This window comes from Cebidichthys violaceus, unplaced genomic scaffold, assembly GCF_023349555.1.
Source record: "Cebidichthys violaceus isolate CVI_PGR_0920_01 unplaced genomic scaffold, fCebVio1.0.p SCAF_1, whole genome shotgun sequence".
Lineage (NCBI taxonomy): Eukaryota > Metazoa > Chordata > Actinopteri > Perciformes > Stichaeidae > Cebidichthys > Cebidichthys violaceus.
This window is the reverse complement of record NW_027176262.1, coordinates 12,521,782-12,536,038: the sequence shown is the minus strand read 5'-3', so window position 1 is coordinate 12,536,038 and position 14,257 is coordinate 12,521,782. Positions and strand designations below refer to the sequence as shown.

The 14,257-nt window shown below is 39.7% G+C and overlaps 1 protein-coding gene across 1 annotated transcript; it reads left to right on the top strand.

Annotated features, from left to right (window-relative positions):
- Positions 1–7,556: 7,556 nt before the first annotated feature.
- il10ra (interleukin 10 receptor, alpha) lies at positions 7,557–12,311 on the top strand. Its single transcript, XM_068711113.1, has 7 exons — positions 7,557–7,850; positions 8,449–8,569; positions 8,820–8,992; positions 9,088–9,233; positions 9,682–9,850; positions 10,258–10,376; positions 10,595–12,311. The coding sequence occupies exons 1-7, from the start codon at positions 7,760–7,762 to the stop codon at positions 11,513–11,515; spliced, it is 1,740 nt and encodes a 579-aa protein (XP_068567214.1). The 5' UTR covers positions 7,557–7,759; the 3' UTR covers positions 11,516–12,311.
- Positions 12,312–14,257: the final 1,946 nt, after the last annotated feature.

Genomic DNA, 14,257 nt, shown 5'->3' with positions numbered 1-14,257 from the left:
CATTATTTCAGTTCAATGCAGTATGCGTTATCTGTAAGTTTCACAATATGCTCATAGGCCGTACAAGGAAATGCTGGAGAAAAGAAAAGCTGTGTCATTGAATCCAGGAAATAAAGATAATGTGCCACTCATGTGTGGCCCTTTTTGAGTGTTTTTATTAGGATCAGAATCAGAATCAGCTTTATGGGCTCCGGTTTACACATTGCTCAAATAAACAAGAAAAAAGACAGCAAAGTAGAACAGAGAAACTAAGCATAAACATTTAACATATAACTATTAGCTACTATTACTACTACATGTAATACTATTAGCTTCAGTCTGTGAATTGCACACTTATACACAGCATCTTGGCTGTTCACTGCAGATTATAGACTTTTTATAGCCAGCAGAAGGTCAGTGTTTTGGGACTCCATATATTGCATAAGGATTTTGTTTATTTCTTGTTTACATGAATAAAACTACTTTTAACTACGAGCTACAAGCCTCATCATTGGACAGCTAACAAGAAAAGTTTAGCCTGCAAGAGCATGTAAATTGGACATGGTAGTCTACACGAGTCAGAACCCTTTACATCCTGCAAGAAGTGGCCAAGAAAGAGGGTAAAATAAGCTTCCACTACATTAAGTCAGAAAGATTGCTCTGTGAAAAGATTGGATTTTTGGGAAAGATTGAAGCACCGTGGATTCATACACAAGGAATTGAAAGATGAAACCACCTTTCTTGGATATATGTTTGATTTATATAGCTGATGGACTGAAATACACGGATGTCAGGTAAGCACTGTTATTGTCTTCAATGGACGGATGGTAAAACAAAAAAAAACGGCGAAAAACAACGCTAATGAGGTGCCAACGATGCGTTAGCGAGCCGCTAACGGCCAGCTAATGAGCTCTTTGTTATGTCAGTAAATAACACCGACTGCAACTGCTATACATGCTAGCTAACCTGGTTGAATGAAAAGACTTGTAACTCACTGGATTGGAATTAAAATTGATTGAGCGCTTCAGAGGTTAAAGTAGAAGCGGAACGTGCAGCGTTGTTGGCGAGTGCTGAAGCATTGAAACAGAAACAGGACATTGAGAGAGAAGAAGCTCTACTAAAGGCAAAGAAAGAGCGGTTTGAATTGCAAACTGCCAGTGCAGCGGCCAATGCAAAGCTGCAGGTGCTTAATGTGCATGAGTCTGCTCAACACACCAGCTGGACCTAGTGATGGAATTAATGCTTATCTGGATGGCACAATGCATGCTGAGGATGAAAGTGATCTTGTATGCTTGGTTCATCGTGAGTCTTATCAGGTCAAGGGAGCTGACACGCCACGGAGAAGACGCAGCATCTTGCATAGCCCTGAAAGAGTTGTCAGACCTCGGCAGCAGAATAATGCAGGACACGAGCCAGCACCTGCAAGCCAGAGTAAAAAAAAGGAAATAACATTTCCAAACAACTGTTTAGCAGTACAGATAGCTGTATTCCTGAAACAGAAGCTTATTAGGAATGACAAATGTCAAGTTCATGGAGGAAACGCTGCAGAAGGGTTATGCAGAACCAGTTCCCACTGAAGAGTTTGAGGGGAACTGTGGCAGAACATGGTACATTCCTCATCATGGGGTCTACCACCCAACAGAAAAAAAGATAAGAGTTGTGTATGACTGTGCAGCCACGTTTCAAGGAACGTCTCTAAACTCACAGCTTTTACAGGGACCAGACTAATGAGTTCCCTCATTGGTGTGCTGATGAGGTTCAGACAGGAGCCAGTTGCTTTCATGTCTGATATTGAAAGCATGTTCCACCAGGTAAGAGTTCCTGCTGAAGATTGTGACCTGCTGAGATTCCTACGGTGGCCACAAGGGGACCTCAGTCAAGTGAAGGATCACAGAATGACAGTTCACTTATTTGGTGTGATTTCATCTCCAAGTTGCGCGAGCTACTGTGAAGAATTTAAGTTTAGAAACATGTTTAGTATGATTAGAAGCAAACCTTGAAGAATGTGTTAAATATTACAATGTATTAAAATGTCACAAGATATTGATTTATGGAATGTATTATATTATAATATGATAATATATGTTTACAGTATATTTACTTGAAGAAGATAGTATATGTGTATCATATGTTTACCTATTGAATGTATTAAACTAAAGGTATAGTGTTGAGCCGTGAGGGAGAGACAGGGACCTTTGAGATAGGCTTTTCAGATTCGTAAGCGACCATACGGTGATGAGTTTGGAGAGGCCGGCTTCAGGAATGTGAGAAGGTGTGAACAGTGGGGGAAGGAGACGTATTGGACAAGCAGAGATGTTGGTGAATACAGCCCTATGGAACGAGGGGGGTTCGCTCCAGATGAGGAGGGGCGGACCAGGCCAAGGAGGTCAGCCGAGAGTGGACACTGTCCGAAGCCCGGAGGGGACAGTTGGATTTCAGCCAATCACAAAGCTGATATTGGACTTTTAAAGTTTCAGGCAGGGACTTTAAAGTATAAGACATTGTTGCCGAGGATCTCTCTTGAGTTCTCGTTGCTAGCCACCTTACAGGTAACCAGAGAGGTGGACTGTTGGGTGGGGGCGCATTAACTCTGATCCGCGGAACATATTCTATGGATAGTGTACTTCAGTTTGTAATTGTTTAGCTGAAGATAATTAAGCAGACTTCAGCCCAGATGCAACAAACACTGTGCCAAGGAGTTTTTACGTCGACGACTGCGTCTGTCGCAAGTGAAGAGCAGGCAGTTGCTTTGATACAGGAGCTTTGGACCTTGTGTGCCTTAAGGGGTTTTAAACTGACCAAGTGGATCTCCAAGGCTGTGCTTGCGTCTGTGCCTGAGGATGACAGGATAAAAGACGTCAAAGACCTTGATTTGGAAAAAGACACACTCCCACTTGAGAGAGCTCTTGGAGTTCAGTGGTGTGCGGAATCAGACACCCTTGAGTTCAGAGTCGTCATTCAGAACAAGCCATTGACAAGAAGAGGGGTCCTCTCTATGATGAGTTCTGTCTTTGACCCATTGGGGATATTGGCCCCTCTCCTCCTCCCAGTAAAGTACATCCTGCAGGAGCTATGCCGAACAAAACATGGCTGGGATGACAGTATGCCAGAGGTTCTTACTTAGCAGTGGCATCAATGGGTGATGAGCCTGCACCAGTTAGCTAACTTCAAGGTGGAAAGATGTGTGAAGCCATCTAACTTTGGGGAAATAACTTCGGCTCAACTTCACCATTTCACTGACGCTTCAATTCACATCAACCCTCTCACTGTAAGAGACATGGCAGAATCAGAGTCAAAGACAAAGACAAAGGTTCTCAGCTGACATTAATATGCTTCTGCAACAGTGACGTGCGGTGAGGTTCGTGGCTGGTGAGGCACTGACACTACATAAGTCAGATTTACAAATATATATGAACCCAATAAAGTAGCTTAAACCACCATTCAATTGGCAGCTTGCACATTGACTACTGGTTGTTTTTCATATCCGCATTATTTACACACACATAGATATGGTACATATTTGATTCCACGTGGGAGCGTGTGCGCCGCTATCTGTCCCACCGACCTGCCCCACCGGGAGCGTTTCAGAAGCGGAGCGTTCGCGGGCACCACCCACGAAAATCGTGAGATTCCGCGATAATCTGCGTAACAACCACGGATGTATAAAGAGAACAACAAACACATAAAAGGTTACTTTACCTGTCCGACGTTGAATTGCTGTTGATTTGGTCATATTTCCTTGTTTTTTGAGACATTTTTAAGCTTGGATATAGAATCTTACATTTTTGTGGTCAAAGCAAAATATAAGAAGAAGAAGAAAAGTGTAGAAGAAGAGCAACGACAGAACAAGCACAAACCCGACCCATGGGCTCTCACTCGCCCCCTTCTTTGAGGCAGAGTAGTGTTTGCCTCCTCTCTGTGCTTTTTCACTGCAGTTTCTGTCAGATCAGCAACACTAAATATGTTCTACACACACGTGAAATACATTACCTATTCTATGGAAAGAAAGGACATGTAATAAAAGTGTCTGCCTCACCTGCCTCCCCTGACCGCATGTCCCTGCTTCTGCAAGGGAAGTTGGTATCAAGAAACAGTCCTCTCTACAGGCTGTCACCAGTATTACAGGAAAGGGAAATTTGGTCTTACGTTTTGTCTTTGTACCAGGGACGTGCGGTAACATAAAAGTAACCTTTTATGTGTTTGCTGTTCTCTTTATACATCCGTGGTTGTTACACAGATTATCGCGGAATCTTACGATTTTCGCATGTGGTGCCCGCGAGCGCTCCGCTTCTGAAACGCTCCCGGTGGGGCAGGTCGCGGCGCACACGCTCCCGGTGTAATCAAATATGTACCTTGCCTATGTGTGTGTAAATAATGCTGATATGAAAAACAACCAGTAGTCAATGTGCAAGCTGCCAATTGAATGGTGATTTAAGCTACTCTATTGGGTTCATATATTTGTAAATCTGACTTATGTAGTGTCAGTGCCTCACCAGCCACGAACCTCACCGCACGTCACTGCTTTGTACTGTGCTCGCGCTATGGCTCTTTATTAATGTGCATGAGAATAATTGTTTTGTTAGCCACAAAGACAATTAGACAATAAAACATTTTTTTGTATTTTATGTTTATTGCGAAAGTAATGTGTGTTATGCCCTTTAAAATGTTTACCATACAATATGGTTAAGGTAATTGGTCATGATGCAAAATGTGCTTTGACGTATGTTTTTTTTGCCATAATAAGATAAAGACTATATTCCGTCCTGCTATTGGATTTTTTTTTGGTTGACTCCTTTAAGTAGGTTTTCAGTGCTAGTTGGGCTTTGATGAAGAAGGATGTGGAGCAACAATTTTTCTGATTATAAACTGTTTTTAGCTATAGCCAGCAGGTCAGTGTTTTGGTACTCCATTTATTGCACAAGGATTTTTTAAACTTTTTGTTTACATGGAATAAAATTACTTTTAATTACAAGCTACGAGCCTCATCGTTGGACAGCTAACAAGAAAAGTTTAGTCTGCAAGAGCACGCAAGTTGGGCATGGTAGTCTACATGAGTCAGAACCCTTTACATCCTGCAAGAAGCTGCGAAGAAGGACGGTAAAATAAGCTGCCACTACACTGTCTATTTGCATAATGGCTGGTTGACCGGTTCTTGTCAAGGTCTGGAGATCCAACAAGACTAACCCTTCAATGTGTCGCCCTTTGAAGCTTCCCAAAGCTTACAGTAGCTTCTCAGTGTGTGCTCTTCCTGCATCTTTCATCCTGACACAATATATTGGACTTATCAGGAACAATCTAGCTGGTGGGTGCTGTGTGATAAGGGGGACTTGTGCCTCTATTGACTTGGTGCTAAGCGCCTCATTTTTGTGAATATACAACATACGAAACAACACATAATTATGAATACAGGGCATTGAAGTGGCATAGTGGTCTAAATGGTCTAAACCACACGACCACAATGTCCCAAATTTTAACCTTTGTAGCATATCATCTTCTAATCTCCCTCTCCACTTTGTCACAACTCTGTACTATAACACACATTAGTAATATCTCCCCAAAATATATAACCATGAATGTTAAGCAGATAGAGCACAGTAATTGATAATATCAGAGTGCTGAAATACAGAACTGGATTGCAAGACCTTTAAAGTTCAGGCAAAGTGTGAGTCTTTGTGTGGGTCTATCTAAATATGATCATTACTGAGTTTATGAGAAGCACCACAAGATTCAATGTGAAGATATGTTTACCTTGTAACACAACTAGAAGTTGATATCATATACAGTCTTCCTATGTGCATTCACGTACCAAGTGAAAGAAAGTGAAAAAAGTCCCCCTTGTGAACATCAGCAGATGATCTCTGACATTTAAGTGGCGTCCCACAGTTCAGATTTACTTAGCAGTTCTCTGTCCGTCTGCAAGACAGAAACCAAAAGGTGACGCTAGCAAATAGATTCATGATTTAGTGTGTTTGCATTTACAGGAACTAAACCTTGAGGAGTCTCATGTGAAAGGAAAGGGAGGTGAGAAACAGAGAGGGGAACTGTGGGGACATTTTTGGCTATAATTAAGAGAAAAGTGCTTTCTCAGAATTAACGTATATTTATAAAAATCCAAGAATTAGAGTATAAGCATTTACACAAATATAAATAAATATATATATATATATATATATATATATATATATATATATATATATATATATATATATATATATATATATATATAAGTATATCAAATTATCAACTAATGATTGAGTTCCTCTCCTGAGCGGTTGTATTATATGTACAGTATGCCAACAACTTTAAATGCAGTTTCAATGGGACTGATTATGAAAATTTGGTCAGCATTCAAGTTTGGCCTTTTCAGGATAAGACAAATGTCTCGGAAAGATGTAAACATTGTATTTAGTTGCCAAACACAGTTATGTGAGAGACCTGGCTAAAGACTGGAACTGTTGTAATGTAAACAAGAGAAAAGTGAGATAGTTGATCCAACTGTAAACATCCCTTTAATTTGAGTGCAATTGCATTAGAAATCCATCTTGTAGTTTCAGATGTATTATAGAGCAGTATCCAGCGGACTCAGGAGGGAAAAAAAAGTACTTGAACATTTTAGGCCTTGTTTGAAGCTTTGCACATACTAACAGTCAGTACATGAAGGTACATTTCTCAGACAATGGTCCATGGATAAATGATTGTGACCAGTAGGATGACATTTTTGAGTAATTTGCGAAAATATCATACTTATCCACCCACATTAACCTTTATATCAGTCATTTATTTTCTAAAAACTCTGACAAATTGTTAAACTGATGTGTTTCAAAGTGAGTGAGTCACTGTGGTTTGTGAATACCATAGATAGAGATACAGATATCCCACCCAAGTTTTTAAAAAGGTCGTACCTGCCTCTCACAAATCAAGTAATGGTTTACCTGTTTTGCCTTTTTGTGTCAAACATATTCATTTAAGTTACCCCAAAAGAAATGTGTATTTGTCCTACCCTTCTCTCAGCCATCTCTACCATTGCTCTTTGCAAAAACCACCTGCAATGCAGCCAACCACAACTGAGGTTTTACAGACACAGACTATCACAGGAAAAGGAACAAATACATGCACTGTAGTCAAAAAGGCACACACACACACAAATTAAACAGAAGCAAATAAAGACAATATGTGTATGCGGATTGTATGTTTTTCATTATGGAAACTAAAAAGTAAAAAAAAAAAATGTTTAAAAGCAACAAAATGCCCCTCTAATCAAACTTCTGCCTGCAATCACAAAAAATGAAAGGGGAATCCCTAAACGCTTTGCTTTTCTTGTCTCTGAGCCACGTATAGCCCAGCAGTTCACTGTACACCATTAACCTACTGAGAATGGGGAAAGAGGAAAAGAAAAAGAAAAAGAGGAAGGTAAACGTCTGGTGGGAGAGAAGGGAGAGATGAAACTAGCAACAGCGTCACTGATGTTGTCACAATAGGAAGTGCATCATGCGAGAGGGAGGAGGCTTGAGCAAGAGTGGAAGATATTTTGGGAGATCTATGTAAATAATTAGGCAAAAACAATCTGCCTCTTATTTCTTGCACAGATGAACAGACACCACATCAGTGAGAGAAGAGCTGCTTCCCCACTGAATACATTTATTAACATTTGCATGTTAATCTAAACGGAAACTTGAACACAAACTCGCTGTAGAGGAACGATGCTTCTACAGACTGATTTGCTTCACTGATGATTGGAATAAGGGGCTTCTTTGGTGGCTACTGCGTAGATTATAACTGAATGACAATACCTCTCCAGATACCAGACATGGATATGAGCAATAAGACACCACTTCTTGTCTTCCTGATTGTCTACATAAACTGTGTGTCAGGTAATTAACACTTTTAATTACACAATATCTTAAGTCTTATCTGTTTTATTTATCCTGTTTTGTATTTAAATTATTTTCCTTCACTTTTGTGAATTTCACATGAATTTCACATGACTGGAATTGTGACTGTCATGTTAAATACCGTACGTTAAATACAGACATTCTGGAAAGTGTTTAGTTGTTACAATGTAACTTATTTTCTAAGCCTATGTTTACAAGATGGTTTCTATCATGAAGGCGTCAGGTGGAAAAAAGAAAATTACATGGGAAGTTTATCGCAAAATTTCAGAGTGGTAATGGGTGAAACTCTGTTCCCTATACGAAAGCCCACAGTGTCATTATCATCAGAGATCCCATAAATGATTCGCAACATCGCAGCGTTTTTTCGTCAGCCAGACTTCCTTTTCTTCTTTCGACCACATCCTTCTATCTAAAGATAACATATCAGCATTTGCTTAACAAGGTTTATGGTTTTACAGTACAAATGTCTCCTCTTTTGACCATATGATATAAAGCAGTTTTTTGTTTAAATAAATGTAAATGATTGTGTAATACTTAGCACTGATATTCATGATAATTCCCCCATTTACTTTTGCAGGACTGGACGTCCCTCAGCCTGACCAACTGGTTGTAAAAATTTTGGATGGGGAGGTAATAGTACTTTGGAGACATCCTGCGAACTCCCCATCAAACTCCCAGTACAATGTACAAATGACAAAGTATGTTTAACTTTTACTTCAGAATTACAGTTACAGTTTGTTTACAAATTTTCTATCATTTTGCAATTCAAATTTCACAGCATTCGGTACTTTTTCCTTCACATGTACACCGCTTACATTGTTATTTGTGCCTATTGATTTATCTGATTTGCCAGGGAGAATCAACTTTTATTGAAATGTTATATTTTATTTATCTTTTTATCATATTCAGCTCCTTCCAGTTTGTGAATGGTGTTTTTTCTGTCCGCAGGTACACTGATAATGAATGGGCTATGGTGGCCAGCTGCACCGAGATCAACAATACCTACTGTGACCTCAGCAGCCTTGTACATGACTATCGCTCTAAATACAAAGTCAGAGTTCAGTTGGTTGCAGGACATGACGTGTCTGTGTGGACACACAAGACATTTCTCCCAAATAGAAGTATGAATAGTTTGGTAGCACCTCAGTGTACCATGGTTAATACATCGTATTTTTGCTATAGGTATGTTTTCTTACCTCTCTCTCTGGTCCTATAGGCGAATTGCAGCCTCCCTCCTTCACCTTGTGGGCAACTTCCAGCACTCTGACAGTTTATGTTCACCAAAAAAACATTCTGAAAAAACTCTTTCCTTTTGGGCTCACCTACACCATATACCTGGAGGAGAGAGGACAACATATAAAGGTATAATATGTGAAATAATGTAAGGCAGCACCCACCTTTCCCAACAACCAATCTAAAATATTCAAAACACAAGTTTGGACTAATAGAAACACTTAAATTGATAGGCTGGACTGTTCAAACACAGACCTACACACCAGACAACAGAAGCATCTAACTTTATCATGTTTTCTTTTATTATGTAAATTGTTTGTTAATAAATCAGTGCTATACGTTGCTACATTTTCAATTATGTTCAGTTGACAAACAGATAAAAAAGTCCAACTCTGCAATTGTCTGTAATTTAATAAACCTAATTGGGCCTTGGTAAGGTGAATAATCCAATAAAACAATTTTACAATATTTAATGTTATGTAATAAACATCTGAACCTTACTCATCCCATGCTGTATTGTAAAATGTGGTCTATGCAATGCCTTGATCTGCATGGTAATTTGATTTTTACCCTGCAGAACACGACAGCATACCTGAAAGATGACGTGGAGGAGGATCAGAGGACTAAGTCTTTCAGTTCTCTCCACTGGGGGCGAGAGTACTGTGTCAGCATCAAAGTAGAGGGCATTGGAGCTCTGTCCACCAGCAGGGTGTCCCCTAAACAGTGTCTGCTGCTACCAGAGCAAGGTAAGTAAAACATTGTAATGATGATGCACAGCTAAGAGACAGCAGCTTCGAACAGCGATCAGATTGTTATAATGGATGTTAGTTTAGTGGATTTATTTAAGTAATACCAACAAAAAAAAACATTAAAATAAATAAATGCTCCATCTGGCAGGCTAAAAAACAAAGTATTATTACATACTTTTCCATCATTTTCAATCTTTCTGGGGTTAGCTAGTGGTAGCTTCTTGTTTGCTCTTGGCAAGAGTAAAATAAGTACATTTCCCCAAATGTCACTAATCCATTGGCCAAAATGTAAAGTCTGTTAGAAAGAAAGATTTTGTTGCAAGATGATACAAGTTTAATTCTACAGGTTTAACAGATACCAGCCTTGATCCTATTAAACTTTTTCCTGTTTTTGTTCCCTCCAGAATGGTACATGATTGCTGTGTCATCCTTATCTATTATGGGTGTGCTGGCCAGCTTTGCCATCATGGCAACCATTCTCTTGTGTTACCTGAGACGTCCAGAGAAAACACCTGCTGCATTGGTAAGTACATTCAAAAACTAAATACTGGGACAAATTACAGACAAACAAACTTCTACAGTCAACTATGTGGGAAACAGAACCAAAAGTTGGTTTTGCTTGCATCAGATTCTTGATATTAGCCTTGCTGAGATGGTTCAGTTGGTCATAACTACCCTAAACATGATTTTGTGAAACAATGAATAAAACAACAATCTCTGTCTTCTCTCTTCTCACCCCAGAAATCGACTGTAAGTGGCTGGCTTCCACTCTCTGTTGGAGAAGGGACTATGGAGGTTGTTACAGACAAAGGATGGCTCCTGTCCAGCTACAAAGCAAAAGTTAAAAACGGTGTCAAAGATCCAGTGACACATAATACGGTAACAGAGGACGATAGAGAGGAGGACAGGAGGACCAGCATGGACAGCGGCTTGGGAATGGAGTCCAATTCTGCTACAACCAGCGGAGGAAGTCCTCCAATGAGACAAGAGGACAGTGGCTGTGGGAGCTTAGGAGAACAAGAGAGCTCCACTAGCTGTCAGACAGATTACCCTCTGAAGGATAAGATGACTGATACAGACATGGCTAGGAAGAGGGGGGACAGTGGGTTGGGACTGTGCTGCCAGCTTGATTCTTCTTCCGCGAATCTAGATGGAGAGGACAGTGGATCTCTAAAGGTTGCTGGGGGTAATTATCGCCGCCATAGCCCCTCTGTGCAGATTCATGTCTGTGATGATGAGGAGCTGTTTAAACAGATGCTTCCTGACTCAGTTTTGGCTGAAGTGGTCACAGGTTACAGGGCTGGGCTTCAATCCTGTATTTGTTCAGGAGCAGGACAGTGCACTTGGTGCCATAAACAAGGCCATTACGGAACTGAGGTTATCAAACAATACAGAGCTATGTTTATTGAAAATGGACTACTGAGCAGCAAATGTGATTTTGTGGACTCTTACAAAGGGGGACTAACATTTTCAAGTTATTCTAAAAAAACACAAATGGACACTGTCGTGGTGGATGACTTAGAAACAACTTTTATACAACTGGGGGAGACTTTCCCTCTGCTAACAGCTCTATCGCCACTGCCCCTAGTGGACGGAGGACAGGACTTCAATATGAACAACCTGCCCCTCTCTCTCTGTGACGTACAGCTGAAGACTGACTGATGCGCTGTGGAATGCAACAATGCTATTTATAAAATCATGCTGACATAACCTCCCTACCTTAGTACTATACTGGATCATTTCATTTGCCTCCATGACACAATCATTCAAATAAATAATTTGAGTCATGAAATAGAAGCATTAGTCAGTATTTGGGAGAATGACAAGGGAAAACTGTAAGGAGAAACAGAACAAGCCCCGGCTATTATTGAACATAGGAAGGAAACGGACATTAGAACACACAGCTGCTGGCTGTTAGCTGTTGGTTGGAGTCTCAGGAGCTTCTAGAGATAGAGAACATAAGGTCAAAGACCTTATTCAACCCTATCACACTGGGTATATTTACAACTGACTTAACTGCTGTATGCCGGAAGTGAAACTGGCGTGGGGAGCAATGCAGAGAAACAGTTTGACAGTTATATGCTCATGGACATTTTGCGACTTCTCTCTGCTCTCACCTATGCCAACATTGTCCGTAACCAACCAAAATGTTTCTGAAAAGTATTTTTTTTTTCTCACCACTATCTGAACATTAGACAAAGTACAATTCGTGTTAGCTATTTTAAAGTAGTGCAATATCAAGTGGTGTCAAACAAAAGAGCAAACATGTCTCTCGTTATTTTCAATGATGTGCAGGACATTTTGTCACAGATATGAAGCCAGTGACATTCATATGCCTTGTAGCCTAAATAGCCGGTCTGTCTTTCAGATACTTCCCCACCTAAATTATTTATTGGGTATTCATTGTATATTAATGTGATTGTGATTTGTCTGTCAATAAAATAAACAGTCTCTGGAATGTTCTGCAAATGTCATACATTCACAAAAAAACCCAACCAACTGACATGTTGATTTCAGAAACCATGACTCGAAGAAACCCAGAAACAACAGAGTGATACTCACTGGAAAAAACAAACATTACATATCACTTTGCTGTACATGGGATCCCCATATGCAAATTATGTGGACAGGAACCAGAGTGGTGGTTTCGAAGCTGAACTAAGAAAAAAACATTTCCTCTTACAGGCTTCCACTCAATTCAAAAAAGTCCTGCTTCACATTGAATAGAGAAAACATTGTCAACAGGGCTGAAGTTTCAGATAACCAACATTTATCTAATTATTTAAGTGAAATAATATCTTCACTGAAGCTGTTAGGAAATACCACTCTTGATGAAGCACAGCCCTGGCAGTGGTGAGGAAATCCTGTGACCTAAACATACATGACTACAGGGAAAGTGAGACAGCTTTTGGCTAGTGCTAAAGGTTGACAAAAAAAATCTGTCTTCGAACTACAAAGTATCACGTTACTGGTTTTGTAGTACTTGTTAACTGACGATCACCAAATGTATATCATAGTTCATCTTCTATTTTTTACCATTCTTTGCTGCTGTTAGGAGGCCTTGTGGAAAACATTTTCTGTTGAGCCCCTACTGATCCTATCACTATGTTTAGTGCTGCCAGTACTCCAAAGCCAGAATAATACTTTTTGTGCTACTTTGTGGTAATTTGATGAAAAAACAAAACTCCGAAAGTTTGATTTTGAGGCAGGGACCCTCCACAAGATGCAATCGCAAAAATTAACTCATTAGTCGGGACCCACAATGGTTGACATTTTACTTTAGAGGTTCAAATTCCCCAACAAATTTGTAATTAATTACCAAAACAGGATCGTTTTTTTAAACATTGCAGCGCCATAAGTGGATCATCTGCCATTTGTGTTTCTGTACAGAGAAGGAAGCCTGAAGTCATCTAAAATAATTAAAATGTTGTGCACCACTAAGTTGTTGTTTTTGACTGAGTGGAGGAGTTGACCTTTCTTATCCTTATTGTAGGCAGCTCATATCAGAAAAACATCAAATACAGAGAAACATGTTTTTGTTTCATTAAAGGAAAAACTATGAGACATAATTCCGCTAACCATTGAAAGTATCAAAAAGGTAATAGATATATTGAGGGAAGTCACATGCAGCTTACAAGAAAAACGATCAACCTGGTTGCTGTGGTTGAGCTGTTGACATATTGCCTTCCCCTGAATAGTTCTTCTCATCTGTAGCAGAATGTATGCCTTTGTTTCTCTGTGGTGTGTGTGTGTGTGTGTGTGTGTGTGTGTGTGTGTGTGTGTACGTGAGTGCATACGTTTGTGTGCCTGCGACAAGCCACAACATTTCAAACTGAGACAGTTGTCATGACAAAAAGCAAAACTAGTGAAATTAAATGGCAAGGATATATATATTTAAATGTATATTCCACATTTTAATGAATTATTTTGCAATGTCATTACAATTACATAAGAGTACTACTTTGCATACACAGTAGCATGTAATGCCCCTCTTTCAGTTTCAAAGTGAGCAAAGTGTTTTCAGGATAAAGACTAAAAATCTTTGGCCACTGACATGTTTCAAAAGCATGACATCACACAAAGTTATGTAAAAATAGCATTCAGGTAAAATACATCAACGTGAATTAGCAGCAAAATACGAAAAGGAATGGATGACGTACTAAAAACAAGATAAGTGATGCGTAGGACTGTGACAGATGAGGGGTTCTGTCATGGTGGTTGTTGCCACAACCAACTGCCACAAAGTCAGCCGTCATGTTTTAAGACATTGCTGATGGAGAAGGGAGGAGGAGACTTCTTTAAGCCAACTTTGCTGTAGATAGAGAGATCAACAATGAAACAATTACATATGAGTAAATAAAACTTGAATTTGAACGGCCTGTGAGGAAAAAATCAACTTACTTG

Excerpts from the sequence above, each read along its gene's own strand:
- il10ra (XM_068711113.1), top strand. The coding sequence starts at position 7,760 with ATGACAATACCTCTCCAGATACCAGACATGGATATGAGCAATAAGACA. Across the intron at positions 7,851-8,448 it reads CTACATAAACTGTGTGTCAG|GACTGGACGTCCCTCAGCCT; the intron begins GTAATTAACACT and ends TTACTTTTGCAG. Across the intron at positions 9,234-9,681 it reads AGAGAGGACAACATATAAAG|AACACGACAGCATACCTGAA; the intron begins GTATAATATGTG and ends TTTACCCTGCAG.